General features: G+C 43.9%; 1 protein-coding gene across 3 annotated transcripts in view; it reads right to left on the bottom strand.

The window, feature by feature from the left end:
• STX6 (syntaxin 6) overlaps nucleotides 1-17,863 on the bottom strand; it is a 54,370-nt gene extending 36,507 nt beyond the window's left edge. For all 3 annotated transcript variants that reach the window (XM_029935258.1, XM_029935259.1, XM_029935260.1), the window contains exon 1: nucleotides 17,591-17,863. In XM_029935258.1, the coding sequence (XP_029791118.1) occupies nucleotides 17,591-17,625 (35 nt within the window). In that variant the 5' untranslated portion in view covers nucleotides 17,626-17,863. The remainder of the gene's footprint in view (nucleotides 1-17,590) is intronic.
• Nucleotides 17,864-18,530: the final 667 nt, after the last annotated feature.

Raw genomic sequence — 18,530 nt, 5'->3', positions numbered from 1 at the left:
GCTGTCAGTACGAGCCTGCTTGAGATCCTCCCTCTCCCTTTCTCTCTGACCATTCCCCTTTCACACACACACTCTCTCAAAATAAATAAACATTTTTTTAAAAATGGGCAGAAAACATGAATAGAAATTTTTCCAAAGAAAACATACAGATGGCTAACAGACACATGAAAAGATGCTCAGTATCACTCATCATCAGGGAAACACAAATCAAAACGACAATGTGATATCACCTCGCACCAATCTGAATGGCTAAAATTAACACAGGAAAAAAAAGTGTAAGTTAGGATGCAGAGAAAGGGGAACTGTCTTACACTGTTGGTGGAAAACAGTATGGAAGTTCCTGAAAAAGTTAAAAATAGAACGACTCTACCATCAGCAATGTCACTACTAGGTATTTACCCGAAGGATATAAGAATACTAATTTGAAGCAATACCTGCCCCCCAATGTTTATAGCAGCACTATCAACAACAGCCAAATTATGGAAAGACCCCAAATGTCCATCAACTGATGAATGGATAAAGAAGATGTGGTGGAATAAAAAAGAATGAAATCTTGCCATCTGATGTGGATGGCACTAGAAAGTATTATGCTATATGAAATAAGTTTGAGAGAAAGACAAATACTGTATGATTTCACTTTTATGTGGGATTTAGGAAACAAAACAAATGAATATGGCTAGAGAAAGAGAGGAAAACCAAGAAACAGACTCTTAATGTAGAGACCAATTGATGGTTACCAGAGGGGAGCCTGAGGGGGTGAGGCTGAGGGAGGTGGGTTGAGTAGGTTTTGGGGATTAAGGAGGCCACTTGTGATGAGCACTGGGTGTGGTATGTAAGTACTAAATTACTACATTCTAAAGCTAAAACTAATATTATACTGTATGTTAACTGAAATTTAAATTAAAACTTGGATAAGTAAATAAATAAATAAATATGATACATATTTGAAAAAAGACCAACCACTTTGAGGTAACATTCTATACTAGTGTGGTAAAAATGACATTACATAACTTTTGGGAAGTGCAGATAAAGACAGACCGAGAAAAGAAAAAACAAACAAAAAAATGGAGTCCCCAAATGGCTCAGTCAGTTGAATGTCCGACTTCAGCTCTGATCATCATCCTGTGGCTGGAGAGTCTGAGCCCACATCAGGGTCTCCGCTGTTAGCACGAAGCCCATTTTGGATCCTCTGTCCCCACTCCATCAAAAATAAACATTAAAAAAAAAAAAAAAAAGCAAAACTTTGCCCTCTACCAATGGGCCAATACGCATCATTTTTTTTTTTAGGTTTATTTATTTATTATGAGAGAGAGAGAATCCCAAGCAGGCTCTGCACTGTCAGCATGGAGCCCAACGTGGGGCTCAAACTCATGAACTAAGATCGTGACCTGAGTCAAAATTAAGAGTCAGACGCTTAAGCGAGCCACCCAGGCGCCCCCAATACCCACAATTTAAATGTTGTAACTGAATACTATTGCTTGTAAAAGCCCAAAAGGAATCATTTTACAATCATATAGTCTTCTGCGTACAAAGATTATCATCTTCATGCACCCAAACTATGAGACCTGTTTTGATCCTTCTATGATTTCTTAACCAATTCTTCTGGGTGTACACTCAGGGTGTTTGCTACCTGTAGCTTTAAGACAGAAACTGCATGCATCCTATTCCCTCTGACATTTCAAGTACCAGAAGACAAAGCACTCACAAAATGAAGAAGGGTGACTAACAATAGGATTTTGGTTTGAGACCGCTCATGAGAGCTAGAAAGGGGAGTGTTATTGGGCCAGGCTAGATACATCAGTGAGCTGTGGGGCCAGCAGCGAACCTCTTCAGGTATGTTCAGCACCTAGTTTATGAGGGAGCAGAGTCCTCTCATCATTCCTCCCCTATCAGACTGATACTTTCACTGCTAATGAGAAACTCTAACATAAACGGGGGAAGGAGTAACCTAAGTAGGATATAAATCCACTGTTTTTAATGTTTAGTAAGGTTTCTGGCTGGTCTGGTAGAGAAGGAGGTACATTTCTTCCCATAATCCAAGGTACTCAGTTTATTTTTAAGGGTTGAATATCATCTATGATAATTCTTTATTTTATCTTTGAGAGAGAGAGAGAGAGACAGAGAGAGTGCAAGTGGAGGGGGAACAGAGAGAGGGAGACACAGAATCCAAATCAGGCTCCACACTCCGAGCTGTCAGCACAGACCCCGACATGGGGCTCAAACTCATGAACCATGAGATTATGACCTGAGCTGAAGTCCGATGCTTTAACTGACTGAGCCACCCAGGCACCCCTAAAAGACAGGGTTTAATGAGGGTACCTATTATGGTATCATTTTAAAGAATATAAAAATGACCAATTCTGTAAAGTAAATATAAAGGCGAACTAGAAGCCTTTAAGCCACAGGAGCCTCAGGCCAGGGTGTTCCTCATTCTCCATCACCAGAACACAACCATGATGCTCAAATTAAATTCTCTTAAGTAGAATCAATATACTTTTTTGATTTCAGGGCTCCTTTGCACTCTTCAAAATTACTGAAAACCGCAAAAACTTAAATTGGCGTTGGTTATTTATCTACTGCCATTTACCATATCGGAAATTCAAACACATGTACAAGAATATCAAGTAATCAAACATAACAATGAACTTACTATGTTAAAAATGTTTTTACAAAGAATAATATCTTAAAACTTCACACTTTCACATGTTTACAAATCTCTTTAATATTTGGTTTAACAGAAGACAGCTGGATTCTCATATCTGCTTCTACATTCAGTCTGTGAACATGTTTTGTTGAAGTAGATGAGGAAAACCCAGCCTCGTGTAGATACACAGAGGGAAAAGGGAGGAGTATTGTAAGTCTTTTTAGATCAGTGTGGATATTTTTTTTTGCCCCCAACAAAATGGCAGCTTAAAGGTTAGTTGCAAGGTGGAACCTGAAACTGTATCAAAGACGTTTTGAACTCTCATATATTACAATCCATTGCCCTACCTTGTATTTTGAATGAATCTTTCACCCACCCGTGTCTAATTTTATCACATGTACTGGTCATCTGGAAAGTATTAGTTTCTGGGTATCACAGGTCTTGAAAATGCTGACTCTTTTCATTATACAATATCCAAAATCATATAATACCACCACCAACGTCATCAGAAAAGCTTAACTACTGGGAATATGTAAGGCGACAGTACTTGAGAGAAGCTTTCCAAAATTCTGTTTTTAAACAAAGGCTTTAATTTTGTTATCACTGAAAATACTGTCAATTGTTTTCCATTAAGTGACAGGTTCACTTCATTCCTTTTTGAGAAAATATCTCAAGTATTTTTTAATTTTGAAATTTGAGAACATACGTGAGTCTCAATAACCAGTCTGCCAGGCCTTCTTCCAAGTAAAAATGGGATTCTGTGGAGGGAAAAATGAGCTATTTCAGCTCCCAACTCAATCACAAATTACTTTTCCTGGAGATGGCCATCTTATTTCACAATATAGCAAAAGTGCTTTGGCACGCTCTCATTTTGTCACAGAGCATATTAAAATGTGCACTAAGGGGGCGCTTGGGTAGGTGGCTTAGTCACTTAAGTGTCAGTTAAGCAACTTCGACTTGAATGGTTCATGAGTTCAAGCCCCCACGTTGGGCTCTGTGCTGACAGCTCAGAGCCTAGAGCCTGCTTCAGATTTTGTGTCTCCCTCTCTCTCTGGCCCTCCCCTCCTCATGCCCCTCTTCTCAGAAAACAAACATTAAAAAAATTTTTTTTAATGTGTACTAAGACTGGGAGAAAACATTTGTGAATTACATATCTGATTGATATATTTATCTAGAATATGTTTAAAAAAGTCTCAAAACTTAACATGAAAACAAAACCAATTAAGAAATGGGAGGGAGGAGGCTGAGTGGCTCTGTTGGTTAACTGTCCATCTTTTGGCTCAGGTCATGATCTCATGGTTCGGGGGTTTAGGAGATCGAGCCCTGTGTGTCAGGCTCTGCGCTTCACAGTACGAAACCTGTTTGGGATTCTCTCTTTCCCTCTCTCTCTGCCCCTCTCACACGTGCCGTCGCAAAATAAACTTAAAAAACAATTTTAAAAGCAATGGAGGGAAAGGGGTGCCTGGTTGGCTCAGTCAGTTGGGCATCCAACTCTTGATTTCAGGCTCAGAACATGATCCCTGTACTACGAGATCAAGCCCCGTGTCAGGCTCTGTACTGATCGTGGAGCCTTCTTTAAGATTCTCTTTCTCCCTCTGCCCTCTCCCCGCACTGGACCTCATTCTCCCAAAAACACAAACAAAAAAACAACAAAAACCAACAGACAGAAAGAAATAAGGTGGGGGGGGGGTGGAAGAAATGGGCAGGGAAGCATCTGACTTTGACTCAGGTCATCATCTCGCAGTTTGTGACTTTGAGCCCTGCATCGGGCTCTGTGCTGACAGTGCAGAGCCTGCTTGGGATTTGCTCTCTCTCCCTCTTGCCCCTCCCCACCCTACACTTTCTCTTTCTCTTAAATAAGTAAAAACTTAAAAAAAAAAAAAAAAGGGAAATGGGCAAAAGATGTGAATAGTCTTTTCACCAAAGATGACATACAGATGACAGCTGAGCACATAAAACGTCCAATGCCGTTAGTCATTAGAGAAATCCACGATGAGAGACCACTGCAAACCTAGGATGGTCTAAAACAAACCGGTGACACCCAAGTGCTGATGGGTGGTAGAGTAGCCAGGATGCTCACGCATTTCTCAAGGGAATGCAAAATGGCACAGCGACTGGGTAAAATAGTGTGGCTGTGTCTTAAAATTAAATATACGCTTACCCTATAACCCAACAATCTCACTTCTAGGTGACGTGAAAACATATGTTCACACAACCACCTGCAAAGCTTTAGTCACAATTGCCAAAAATTGGAAACAGTGAAGTGACAGCATCTCAGGCAATAGCAGCCAGCCCAGGGTGCCCAGACCAGTTTGAGGATAACCCCTGACTCAAGCCTGGGGAAGATGGGGTGTGGGGTGACCTCCAGAATGACCTACAACTACCTTTACCTCATTCAACACTAAAACTTCCCCCAACGAGGAGCACAATCCTCATTCATATGACATACAACGTTCACACAGGCATGTTTTCTTATGGTGCATGCACCTTACACCCCCCTCCACTTTTGACGCCGAGTCTCCCCTTTTTAAATATTCATCCTAACTCTTAAGTAAAAGGAAAGTACCCACACTTACTTGGGGAGTTACTCCCTGTGATCTCCTTATGTGATGCAAATGTTTCCTTTGTGCAACAACTCACTCACTGTAGTTCCTTTTTTTTTTTTAAATGTTTTTTCATTTTTGTGAGAGAGAGACAGAGTACGAGCACAGGAGGGGCAGAAAGAGAGAGGGAGACACAGAATCCGAAGCAGGCTCTAGGCTCCGAGCTGTCAGCACAGAGTCCAATGTGGGGCTCAAACCCACAAACCGTGAGATCATGACCTGAGTGGAAGTCAGACTCCTAACTGACTGAGTCCCCCAGGTACCCCCCACCTGCTGTAGTTTCTATCTGTGACTCTCCAAGGAGTGATCTTGCAGAGAGTTTTTAGAGGAGATATATGTGTCCCTTACCTTACTTGTGAGGTGGTGGCTGTATCTGTTTGTCAAATTCTGAAGAACTGTACACTAAAAATTAGAGTCAGTTTTACTGTAAGTAAATCGTAACTTTAAAGAAAGAAGGGGTCTTGGGGCACCTGGGTTGCTCAGTCAATTAAGCATCTGACTTCACCTCAGGTCATGATATTATGGGCCATGAGTTCAAGCCCCATGTTGTCGGGTTCTGTGCTGACAGCTCAGAGCCTAGAGCCTTCTTTGGATTCTGTGTCTCCCTCTCTCCGTTCCTCCCCTGTTCATACTGTCTCTCTCTCAAAACCAAATAAACATAAGAAAGAGAGAGAGAGGCAGAGAGAGGGAGGGAGGGAGAGAAAGAAAGGTCTTTGAGGATCAAGATTTGATACAATTACCACTAGTCCCAATGACCACTAGTCCAGTTTAGTGCCATGGCCTGGATTTAGGTGATGACATTGAGAGTTTTATCTGCCACAGTTTTTTGCACCATTATAGTAATTGTGAGCACAATGGAAAAAGCAAACACCACCTGAGTTTTATTATGAAAAGTATTTTAGGCTGAGACCCTTCTGTGAGAGGGTCGAGAACCCCTTGAGGTTCAAGGACCACACTTCCATAACCATTACTGGTAAGACACTGACAGTCAAGCTTGAGGGGGAGGTGGGGTACACGCGTGGATTCAATCCTAGCAGCACAGAGTGGAATCACGGAGTCCTTAAACATGTTCCGAAGAAGTAATCAAAGAAATGGCAGGAGTCAGAAAAACACTACAAAGCAATCCCACCATGACACCTAAAACCCCACAGGCCCAGCCAGTCACCTGGCTTATTCCACTCTCAATCTCTTGTTTTCCAAGAGCTTTCATCTTTGGCTATCAGTTAGTGGCACAGACAAAAGAAAGGCAAAGTAGGCATTATTTTTCATTTCTAAAACAAACATTTCAAAGAATTACAAAAATAGGAACTATCAGCAATGGTTCAACGCTCAAAAGCCAGAACCTACATTGTGCCAAGGAAAATCCCATTTTAACAACAGCTAAAGGGGCCGAAGTTTAAAACATCCCCCAACTTCATTTCAGCTTAGCATCAGCCTGAAAAAGAAGGGCTGAGAGCAGAAAACAACATGTGTCACGAACAAATTCTTTTTACGCCAAATATGAATGGTAACCAGAATTTTCCAGAGAACTTGGGATTTCTGAACAGTTTCAAGAGCTGCAAGGCACACCCATTAAATGTGCGAGACTCTAGTGAGACAACTCAATTAACAACCATGTGTAAATATCTGGCGCTAAATATTTATAATCACTAGGTATTCCTGGTAAATCAATTAACAGGACAGAGGAGAGACAGAGGGAGAGAGAAAGAGGAATATGTTACAATGTCATCGGCCTCTGGTCTGTGAGGGTTTTAACAAGAGACAGAGAAAAGCCCAGAGTTTTCCTGACATCCTGTCTCAGCAAGGGCAAGGGAGCTGTTTCTGTAAGAACTATGTAGTTAGGCACTTCCCCCACACACAGCCAGAACAGCCCATGTGAGCACAGCACCCCGGAGGGAGCATCACACCCCTTGAGGACCTCTTCACCCCATGAGGAGCACTTCAGCCCAGGAGAAGCACCTCACCCTGCGAGGAGCACCTCAGCCCGTGAGGAGCACGGCACCCTGCCCAAACACCTACAGGTGTTGACTCCTCAGGTGGCAGTGATCCACTTTTGTCTATGGTCTCCAGAAAAGTCAAAATCACAAAATATTGCTCTATTTTTCCAGTAAAGTCTGGTTTATCTATTTGAGGTTTTTCTTTCAACGGTGTGATGGGGATACCTTAAGTCTGACACCCAGAACTTTCCATGAGGGGCCAGGTAGACCTTGAATTTTTGGAGCTCTTTGGCTTAGCAAACTTCCTGGTAACAATCTGCTCACCAACAGCTCTGGGAACCATGTCTGGCACCGTTTCACCAAAAACTGGCTAATTATTTTCCTAGGAATTAAAGGTTTAGCTCTTGACCCAGAGAAGGTCTCCACACAGTCCAGCCGATACTCTGCTGCCACATCTGTTGCAGATATTTCCAAAGTCAGTTCTGTCTTACACATTTCATGGGCAATAAGAGTCACAGTGCTGGAAAATGCTAGGGATGAAGCTCTTCCCCCTTGCTGCCCACCAAACCGTCAGTCAAAATCACGGGGCTTGTCATATCCTAGTGGATTAAATTCCATGAACACCAGAATGAAGGTCCTTTGCCATAATCCACCTCAATGCTCAGGGACCTACCGGTAAGTAACTGTCAAAAGTGAAAACACAGTCCGTATCTTTGAAGGTATTTTTTGGGGTGTAAAAATGAAGTCATCAAAGCTTTTCAAACCAGAGTCTCCCATTTATTATAAATAAAAAGTTGACACTGTCAGAACTAACCTAGTCTGCTCTTGAAGCCAGCCACACACTAACCCTCTGTCATTGCTAGCTGAGCCACTCCCATACAACATTCTAGTCTGTTCCACCACAGGGAAGGGCCCACCCTCCCATCCAGCCTCTAGGGCTAAAGGCAATACATCCAGATGTCCATAAAAAAAATCACAGAATGTTCTCATCCAGTTCTCACCAAGTTTATCAGTAAAGCTGGAGGAAGGAGTATCTCAGCCATTAGGGATTTTGAGTTTCGAAGAATCTTCCATTCAGCTATGTCAACAAGTTATAGGATAACTGTAGCTGCAACACCCAGCAGCCTCCTGATTTCTCCTTTCTTCTCTGATCCTGCTGACAGACTCTGAATCGGCATCTGTTCCAGTTGTGTAACAACCGTCCCGAAACTTAGCGGTGTAAAACAACCACTTATTATGCTCACAGATTCCGTAGGTTGGGAAGTCGTGCCGAATGCAGAAGAGATAATTGATCCCTGCTGCACAACGTCTGGGGCCCCTAAAACGCGTGCTCCTCGGTGTCCATGCCGCCCGCCCACACGACTTCACAGCTTCAGCACAGCTGCACTTCTCACGTGCTGGCTCAGGAGCCCCCAGCCTTGTGTCCTGGGTCAGAAGGATGCAGGTGGAACTCACACTGCACTTCTTTTAGGACTTGAGCTTCAGGAGTCAAGCGATGTCATTTCCACCTCATTCTGCGGGGTGAGGCAGTTACAAAGGTCTGCCCAGGTTCAAAGGATCCCAGCTTGATAGAAGAATGCCAGCTTCACAATTTAAGAGCAGCAAATGGGGCAGGACGTATACTGGGGTGGCCACCTTCAAATACAATCTGCCACAATAACAGGATCTGGGGCAGCCCTCGTTCTGCTCGACTCGACGCAGAGGTTCCTGTTTCATCAATGTACTAGGAAAGGCACAAGGTTTCCACTCTAGTAATGAAATCCCCGCAACCATATCATCGCCCTGCCCCATATCCTGCCAACCTTGCGCCACCGCCATCCCTGATGCTGGGTAAAGGAGGAGCTCCCGTTATGGCTTGACTTCTACACCCATGTCTTTTGTATTTAAGGGAAAAACCACACACTCCTTTCACTTGATCTTACTTCATGTCCAAAGTCAATTGTACTGTGGTATCTTTTGCAATTACTCTTGTGGGGGAGAAACTGCTTCTACTTAGTTACCTGCAGTTACATACAATCTTGACCTGAATCTGCCGCTGCTTCCACAATTCCCCGGTGATACTGCTGCTACCAATGACACTGCAGGGCAAAGTCACGAGTGGCTTGAACTCGCACTCACTTTCAAGGTACTTGCCACTACAGCCTGTTTGCTTGAAACTCTCACTTTCTGTATGTAATCGTGCTGTTCTAGTTTCTACCAGTTTTCTTTTTCCTCTTCCTCGACTTGGTCCTAGGGTTTCTCAGCACTTGTTTTTCCTTTTCAGAGAGGGAGAGAAGAACGAAAGAGAGCAAGCACGGGCAAGCAGGGGGAGGGGCAGAGGGAGACGGAGAATCTTAAGCAGGTTCAACACAGGGCTCATTCCCATAACCATGAGATCATGACCGAGATCAAGAGTCAGAAGCTTAACTGAGCCACCCAGGTGCCCCGCTCAGCACTCTTTATAGATTCTATACTCACAGGTTCAAAATGTCCCTGTAAGCTGATGACTCCCCAACTGCATTACCAGCCCTAGCCACTCACCCAGGATTAATTCCTGTATTTTTAGCTGCCTATAGGACCATTCTATTTGCCTAAAACCAAACTAGTCCAATCCTGCTTACAAAAACAAAAAACAAAACAAACAAACAAAAAGCAAGTATTAAACCAAAAGATGAAACAAGAAAATTTTTTGTCTGCTTTCCTTTCTAACTTCCCCTTTTCAGTCCATAGCACCCCTATCTTCCAAGATTTGAAACTTGTCTAGACACTCTTCCTCTTAGACTTCTCGCCTTGCACAGCTTCTACTTAAGCCCAATCACTGGATTTTAGATCTGGAAGGAACTGTTAAGATACCTAGTCCGCACTCATTGAACAAACAGGAGAATGGGACTTGGGCATCTGGGCTGTTGGCCTCAAGTGCTTCTGACCCTGACTATGAGAGGCCTTCTAAACCAAGACCTATTCAACCCCATCTTTGCTAAGCCTCCATATCTATTTTCTTTGTGGAACCAGATCACCTGGGTTTGAGCCCTTAACAGTTGTTGGCCTGTAGGCAAGTGAACAGTAACTGCTAGTTAAAACTGCCTCCTGATTAGGAACTTATAACAGGAAACAGATTAAATTAAACTCCTCGGCTGGGTATCCCACACCTTCCTCCCCCAAACTGGCCAACTTTAATATCCAAACTGATTTCTCATTAAAACAAAATCTGTGTCACTTGGCAGGTCTCCTTCCCATCCTCCCCTTTCCCATTCCTGGCTCTAGACTTTCGCTTGCTGCTTCCCCAGCCAAGAGTCCCTACATCTCTGCAAATGAAAAGCAGACATTTCCTTAAGATCCAGACTGAGCCCCTATACCTACTTCACTAAAATGTCCTTGACCAACATTCCCACTGCGGTCTTTACTTTCTTCAATCTCCACGGCATCTCAACTCTATTCCAAAATCTCACACACAACGCATAGTCTTTCACCTACACTCCTCTGTGTTCCTGTATAGCGTTCTTCAACAAGACTATAATTTCAGCCAAATATGGTTATTAGACATTCAATAAATTTATAACAAATGTTTGCAAAGTTGTTTTTATAGTGAAACATCTGACTCTGATTTTTAAAAGGTAGAAAATGAGGGATGCTTGGGTGGCTCAGTCGGTTACGCGTCCGATTTTGGCTCAAGTCATGATCTCACAGTTCATGGGCTCAAGCCCCGTGTCGGGCTCTGTGCTGACATCCTGAAGCCTGGAGTCTGCTTCGGATTCTGTGTGTCTCTCTCTCTGCCCCTCCCCTGCTCACACTCATCTCTCTCTCAAAATAAAATAAACACATTAAAAAAAAAAAGAAGTTGTTGCAAATTCTAAAAGGTTGCCAACAAGATAGGGAAAAATATGGAATCCCAAACTCAAAGTGAGTTCACTAATCAAACAAGCACTGCATGAGTCCCTACTATAAATACAATGATGGAAAAGGATTCAAAGACGGTATATTTTTCACCTCACAATTTAGTAGAGATTTCTTAAAATGAGAATCCCAGTACTATGAAGAGATTAAGGAAAATGGGTGGGGGTGGGGGACAGTGGAGATAGGGGTGTATTCTGGAGGGCAATCTGGTAACATGTACCAGAAACTTTAAACATGTGCATACTCTCTGGGGCACTTCGGTGGCTCAGTTGGTTAAGTGACTGACTTCGGCTCAGGTCATGATCTCGTGGTCTGTGAGTTCAAGCACTGCATCAGGTTCAATGCTGACAGCTCAGAGCCTGGAGCCTGCTTCAGATTCTGTGTCTCTCTCTCTCTCTGCCCTCCCACCTCCCTCAAAAATAAACAAACATGTTCTTAAAATGTGCATGCTCTCTGAATTAGCAATTCTACTACAGGAATACAGGATATGGACATACTCAGAAGCAGCAATAAAACCTGTCAGACATTCTCCTGGCCACTACATTAATTGTAATAGTGACAAATTAGAAACATCACAACTATCATCCTGGGTAATAAATTATATTAAATTTGTAGGACAAAATACAATAGAATCACTAAAACCCTTCCTCACTGAAGACATTTTAAGGATATAAAAAATACAGATTAAAAGATTTAAAAGAGTATGATTCCAATTTCTAAAACAACTGCTAAATAATATAATAATACAGTTATATATAAATCCTAGCCTTTCCACTGATAAGCTTATAAACTTGAAGTTTTCTTTTTTTTTTTTAACTAAGTTTCATTTTCCTTGTTTGTGAAATAATAATAGTACTACTAACTTACTTCATAAGGATTAAGAAGATAATTACTATTAGGTTCTTAGAATAGTGCCTGATATATAGTAAGAGATCAAAAACTCTCTTAATAGGATTGCCTAAAACTATTAATAGAAATAAAGATCAAAAAGACACCAAAAGGGGCACGTGGGTGGCTCAGTGGTTTAAGCATCTGACTCTGATTTCAGGTCAGGTCACGATTTCAGCTCGGGTCATGATCTCACTGATTCACAAGATTGAGCTGGGCTCTGGGCTGAAGCCTGGAGCCTGCTTGGGATTCTCTCTCTGGCTCTCTCTTTTTCTGTCTCTCTCATACACACACAATAAATAAACATTAAAAAAAAAGACACCAAAATTGTAATGAATTATTTCTGGATGGTGGCATTTCAGTACATTTTTTTAAGTGTATTTCTTTTTGAGAGAGAGAGGGTGAGAGAGAATCCTAAGCAGGCTCCTCGATGTCAGTGAGGAGCCCAACACGGGGCTCGATCTCACAACCATGAGATCATGACCTGAGCTGAAATCAAGAGTTGGACCCTTAACTGACTAAGCCACCCAGATGCCCCAATAAATGTTTACTCTCTTTTTTACATTTTTGTTTCCTAGATTTTCTAAAATAAACATATATTAGTTTAACATTATTTTAAATGTTACTCGAAAACCAGTAAGATGTGGCCTTTCCTCTCAGAAAGGGCTGCCAATTTGGAAGTAAACAGACATTTAAAAGAGAATGTCTGTTGGGCATTCTCTAGAATGTCTAGCGTTGGGCGCCCCCAACAGCTAGGCAAGTTACATGCATTAACTCATTTAATCCTCACAACGAATAAAGCGGGTACTGTTAAGCCAATTTTGTACCTTGCTATGACATTTTGTACAAACAGATTCAAAGAGGAGAATTAACTTGCCAAACGTTACACCAAATAATTGATAGGTGAGATCACAACGCTGGGTCAGCCTGATTACCAAACACCAGTTCTTTCACTAAACTTCACTGCTTCCTGAAGCCCGATAAAAAGAAAAATCACACCCAGAATCCGCTTTCCCTTTCTCTGTATCCAGCTTTATTCTCCCTGAACTTCTCACCACCTGACATACCACATATTTGTCCGTTTCCTGTCCTTAGAATGAAAGCTCCATAAAGATGGAATGTTGTTTGTTCGCTGCTGTATCCCCTCAGCTCTGGGCACACAAAACAGACCCTCAATATTTTATTCAGAATAAAAGATTCTGAATAGAGAAATGATCTGACCGTGTCTCTGTGGACACATCCAGTAGCGGTGTGAGGCTTGCTGAAGCAGGTGCTTACAGGAGTCCAGGTGGGAGAGAACAAGGGCATGAACCGGAGTAGAAGAACTGTAACTAGAGGGGGAGAGAAGAGTCTAGAGACACCTAAGGGAAGGCACTGATAGGACACAATGCCTGGCGGACACGGGACTGAAGGAGATTGTAGAATCAGGAGTAGAGGCCTAAGAGGAGGAAGGCCTGGTCAGGCATCTGGAGAGGGGGCAGGATAAGAAAAAGAGAAGGGGAGAGAGTGGGGTCGGACTGACCTGGGTGTGCTCAGGTACCTGATGTAATCGGAGTAACCAAGCTCACCCAGTGAGAACGCATGGAGAGGATCCACCAGAGAGGTTACGGGTTAAGGGCAGGCTAGAGGTGATTCAGTAGAGCCTGGAGTTTCAGGAACTGAGTTGTGGTGGTGTAAATGCCGCTATGAGCGTCTACTCCAGGTAGAGGCTGGCTACATGAATCCTAAGAGCTCAGCTGCCCCACTGCGGTGGTTGTCTCCTCTGTGTTCTGGGATTCTGCTTCAAGCAGGATGTTCAAACCCCACAAAAGTAGCTTCAAACATCCAGGCATTAAGAACTACATATTTAGATTAATCTTTCCTCACACTGATGCGTCCAACACTACCATCAAATCAATATTCCTAAAACACCTAATTTCACACCATTTCCTAGATTTAAAGATCTCCCATGGCTTGAAAATGAGACTCTCCTTGACTCTATTCTACCTGTACTGTGAAGTATTAACAGTGTGAGTAGAACTACGCAGTTCAAATTTGAATCCTGGGACTACCGCTTATTAGCTGTGTGACCCTAGGCAAATAACTTAACCCCTCTGTGCTTCTTCAGTTCCCCATTTCTAAAATGTGGCTAGTACCCACATCACAGAGCTGTTCTTATCAAGTGAAAATTTTGGTAGTGCTTACTTAGCACAAAATGCCTGGACAGGAGTTGCGTCCCCTAAACATTTGCTACTATTACTTCTTTCCCAAATAAACTTCCCTACACCACCTGAGATGCTCTCCTTGATAATTTCTAAGACACAACACCCCCATCACAGGGCCACTGCTGGCGATGTTCCCACCCATGAATCACTACTCCTTAACCACCACCACCACCACCACCACCACCTTTGAGTATTTGCTTAACATTTATGCTGTATATTCAAAGTGCCGGGTTGGAAGTACAGGAAAAATAAACAGTCCCAACCCTCAGAGCTCAGAGTCTAATAATGAAAGACAGACAGCCAGAGGAAGAGGTGCAATAATGTGTCACAAGGGCCAAGGGAAGCACTTCCTGGAGGCAGTGCAGATGCTGACACTGAATCTTCAAAGCTTAGTGGGTGCATGTGGCGTAAGAGCACCCAGTACCGGGGTCAGACTCACTGTACTGAGTCTGACATTGCTGGAGCTCTGAGCTGAGGGTAGGCAGAGTGGGCGGAGGGGAAAGGACAGCTGGATCATGGCAGCCATCAAGCGTCTGGACTTTATTCTGTAGGCAACAGGCAGCCACTGAAAGACGTGATGTAGAAAACCCCTGCTCGGGTTCTAGAAGAGCGACACCTCTCCTGCCGGATACGGGCTCCACAAGGGACTCTGAGCACTTCCAAGGCACGAGTGGGACTAAGGAACTGATTTTTTTTTTTTATTTCAATGAACTTAAATTTGAAAACTGATAGGCAATTCAGTTACTGGAAAAATTTTAAGAATGTTTGGATTATTTGGGTATGTGAATCTACGTTTTCAACTATAAATTTAATGAAGTCTAAATATGGAGCAAAGATTTCTGATGCAAATTTAGTGTCCAAATTGAGATGTGCTTGCTATATGTGTAAAATAGACCCCAAATTTGAAGACCTGGTACAAAATGTAAAATATCTCATTATAATCTTTTTTTTAAATAGTTTATTGTCAAATTGGTTTCCATACAACACCCAGTGCTCTTTCCCACAAGTGCCCTCCTCCATCACCTCTTTTCCCCCTCCCCCTTTCCCTTCAACCCTCAGTTCATTTTCAGCATTCAATAGTCTCCATTATAATCTTTTTTTTAATGTTTATTTAGTTTTGAGAACCAGAGTGTGTGAGCGGAGGAGGGGCAGAGAGGGAGACACTACATCCGAAGCAGGCTCCAGGCTGTGAGCTGTCAGCACAGAGCTTGACGTGGGGCTTGAACTCATAGATCACGAGATCATGACCTGAGCCACCAGGTGCCCCCCATTATAATCTTTATAATAACCACCTGCTGGAATGTTTTGAATATATTAAAGATGACATTAAAATTAATTTCACCTGTTTCTTTCACGTTTGAACATGGTTACTAGGAAATGTCAAATGGCATATAATGGCTCACATTATATTTTAGACAGCACTGATCCAATAGAACCAAAGGCAGACGATTAGAAGCAGGCAGACCAATTAAGAGACTCTTTTTTTTAAATAAGAGTCCAGAGGAGACTCAGGCCTGACTTATCTAAACTCTACCCATCTTCAAAACCTAATCCAAGACCTACTACTACCTCTAAAAGCTTTTCCAATCATAACCATTTCTAATGAGTTGCTTTTCTCAGAACTACTGGGGCACTTAATCTTCTGCAGCATTCGCCGCAGCGCTTAATTTATCACCTGTCATTTCTACTTAATTTTGGGGTGAGCTGTTTCTCAGAACCATCAGTTGCTAGGCTAAGAGCCACATCTTAGGCATCTAATTTTTCCATATCGCGCGATACATGTTATCTCACAGTCTGGAGGTATCGCAAATCTCTTCCTTCAGACACCTTAAGGACATGAGCCAACAAAAGTCAACCAACAATCCCAGCCAATGTTCCAATCCTGCCGTGATAATCTAATCAGTGAGCAAGCACTGGTAGGCTGTATTAGATACTACCAGGGGGAAAAAGGCCAAGATGGCAGGGCACGTTAGCATTTTCACAAATTCCATTAAAAATCAAATGAAAAATTTCTGACTCTCTCTGGTTTCCACTGCCAGAGATAACCTCTGTAACCTAAGCATTAAGAACTGTCCTTTAAGGATAAGACACACGGCTTCAATATTTTAAAATGAACCCCGAAACTAATCCTTCCAACAAATAACAGATGTTCCAAGCAGAGAGCCACGTATTACTAATCAATCTACAGCTCGTCACTTTCCCATCTACCTTAAAGTCAGATAAAGAAAACCGTTTTAGGAAAATGTTAAGAAGTATATAAACAGATTTTACTGTATCGTGGATAACAAAGTCCTTGTAACCACGTAAATTTTCTACGAAGAATAAAAAACACAAACGCTCAAGCAACTGGTCGACTTTTACCGCTACAGAAATAAGAAGCTAGTAGCAACTAGTTGCAAGCAAAGGGACTCACGGTGATTACTAGTACTGATCTGAGAACTTAGTAGTTCTCAGATTTTTTTTTTATATCTAACACAACAGAGAGCTGACAAGTTACAACAACATAAGAATCCATCTTTCTTGCATTTGCCTAATGGCTACAAAGATAATACAACAAAGTGTAAATAAAGTTTCTACCTCCAAACAACCCAGCAATCAAAGATGGAGTCAGGACAGCTCATAGGGAAAAGTAAGTTAAGGCAATCCTGTTCTGAAAGGCTGGTTAAGAATGGGGGAAACCTGTCAAATAGCCTGGATGAAATCAGGGAGTTAAAAAGAAAGCACTCACTTCCTTTAGCACTGTGGGGAAATCCCAGTTGCTAACAGAAAGCTGAGGAAAGTTTAGTTTGGCTGATTTCATTTTGTTTTCCTTCCAACATCATCGCCAGGTTCGAACGGCTGCTTTCCTCCCCTCACATTACTCAGTAAAAACGCCCCCATTGAATTGAGTTGCTTTCCGGAGCCGTGCACCCCCGCAGCTCAGCCTGCAAACGTGCACAGGCGCCTCTGGGCATGTTGTGGTCTCACCAGTCCGCGGCCAGAGCTCCAAACTCAATGGACAATGGGAACTCACCCCATCAACACCAACTACAAAGCTCAGGAGGGCCATTTCCCTTTTCCTGCCCAGATGCTGTTTTCCCTCTTTCGAAGTAGGGCCCCGTGCTCCACTAGAGCCCCAGTTTGGGCTGGGACGCGCGTCTCCCTCCCCACCTGCAGAGCTGCTGACCCCCTCGAACCCCAAATAAGTTGTATCTCGGCGCACAGGCCAAAGGGGATCTCCTTCCCGAGGGGGTTGGCTGGGGACACGATTTTCACAGTCCAGGTAGGATGGGGAAGGGATGTGTCTGGACGCTTGGTCATGGCCCTGCAGGCTAAGCCGTCCCCACTGTCCCCTCCCTAGCCCCCACTTGTCTCCCCTCCCCCTCCGGCGAGGTGGTCTAGGAGGTGTGGGCTGGCAGCACGGTCACCTCCTCCTGCAGTGGAGACCTCGGGGACACTCACCCTTTCACCACAAAGAAGGGGTCCTCCATGGACATGGCGTCCCGGGCCCCGGCTGCCTCACGCCTGCTCCGCGCACCGGGCGCCCGCGCCCTCCGAGCCTCCCTCTGCCCACCACACCGGTCTGCCGCAGCCGCCGGCGCCTCGGCCTGGGGAACCCAGAGCAGCTGGGGCGCGCAGGCCGGGGAGCACGGGACCGCCGCTGGTCCAGCAATCGATCCCCCAGAACGCCGAATCCCGGTCTCCGACGCCCGCCCCCGCGCCTGCCTCCACCCCCGGCTCCTCCCGGCGCGTCTGGCAGGCTCGACCCCGCCCCCGGGACCTGCGGCCGCGTCCAACCACGAACACGGCCCGCTGCACCACTTCCGCACCCGCGCTCACGTGACCAAGACCGGCCCCGCCTCCCGTCGGCGGAGCTTGGGCGCCGAGTCTAGCAACTCTGGAGGCGGGGTTCTGGGGCGGGTGCGAGGTCAGCGTTCCCCCGCCTGCCTCTTAAGGCTTCGGGGAAGGAGCTGCTTGTTCCCTACTTGGGGATGATTAGGTTTTCAAGATATGCACCCAGTACCTGATTTGCACAGTCCTTTCACCTGTCCTGTACTTTTAACACTTGATTTCGATAACATATGATTTATAAATCTATCTCGTCCTCGACTTGCAATACAGCATGCTCATATAACATTATCTGACTATGATAATGTTGCACAACTCCTTTATGCGGGTCTTAAGATGTGTCCTGCAATGTCCTAAAGGCTGTACGTGTGTTATCTCAATATTCTTGGGGAGAAGGAATTATTTCCAATTTGTAAATGACCGAAGTTCAGAGACTTTAAGATTTCCTGTGGTCACACACCATGGACAGGGCAGAGCCATAGATTCTGTGCACCTTCCACCAGACTGGATGCATTTTCTAATGCTGTGCGTTGTGCAAGTGAATAGTAAGGTA

The sequence above is a fragment of the Suricata suricatta genome, chromosome 3 (assembly GCF_006229205.1).
Source record: "Suricata suricatta isolate VVHF042 chromosome 3, meerkat_22Aug2017_6uvM2_HiC, whole genome shotgun sequence".
NCBI lineage: Eukaryota > Metazoa > Chordata > Mammalia > Carnivora > Herpestidae > Suricata > Suricata suricatta.
Note: the sequence above shows the minus strand (reverse complement) of the source record. Positions and strands in the feature narration are given on the sequence as shown.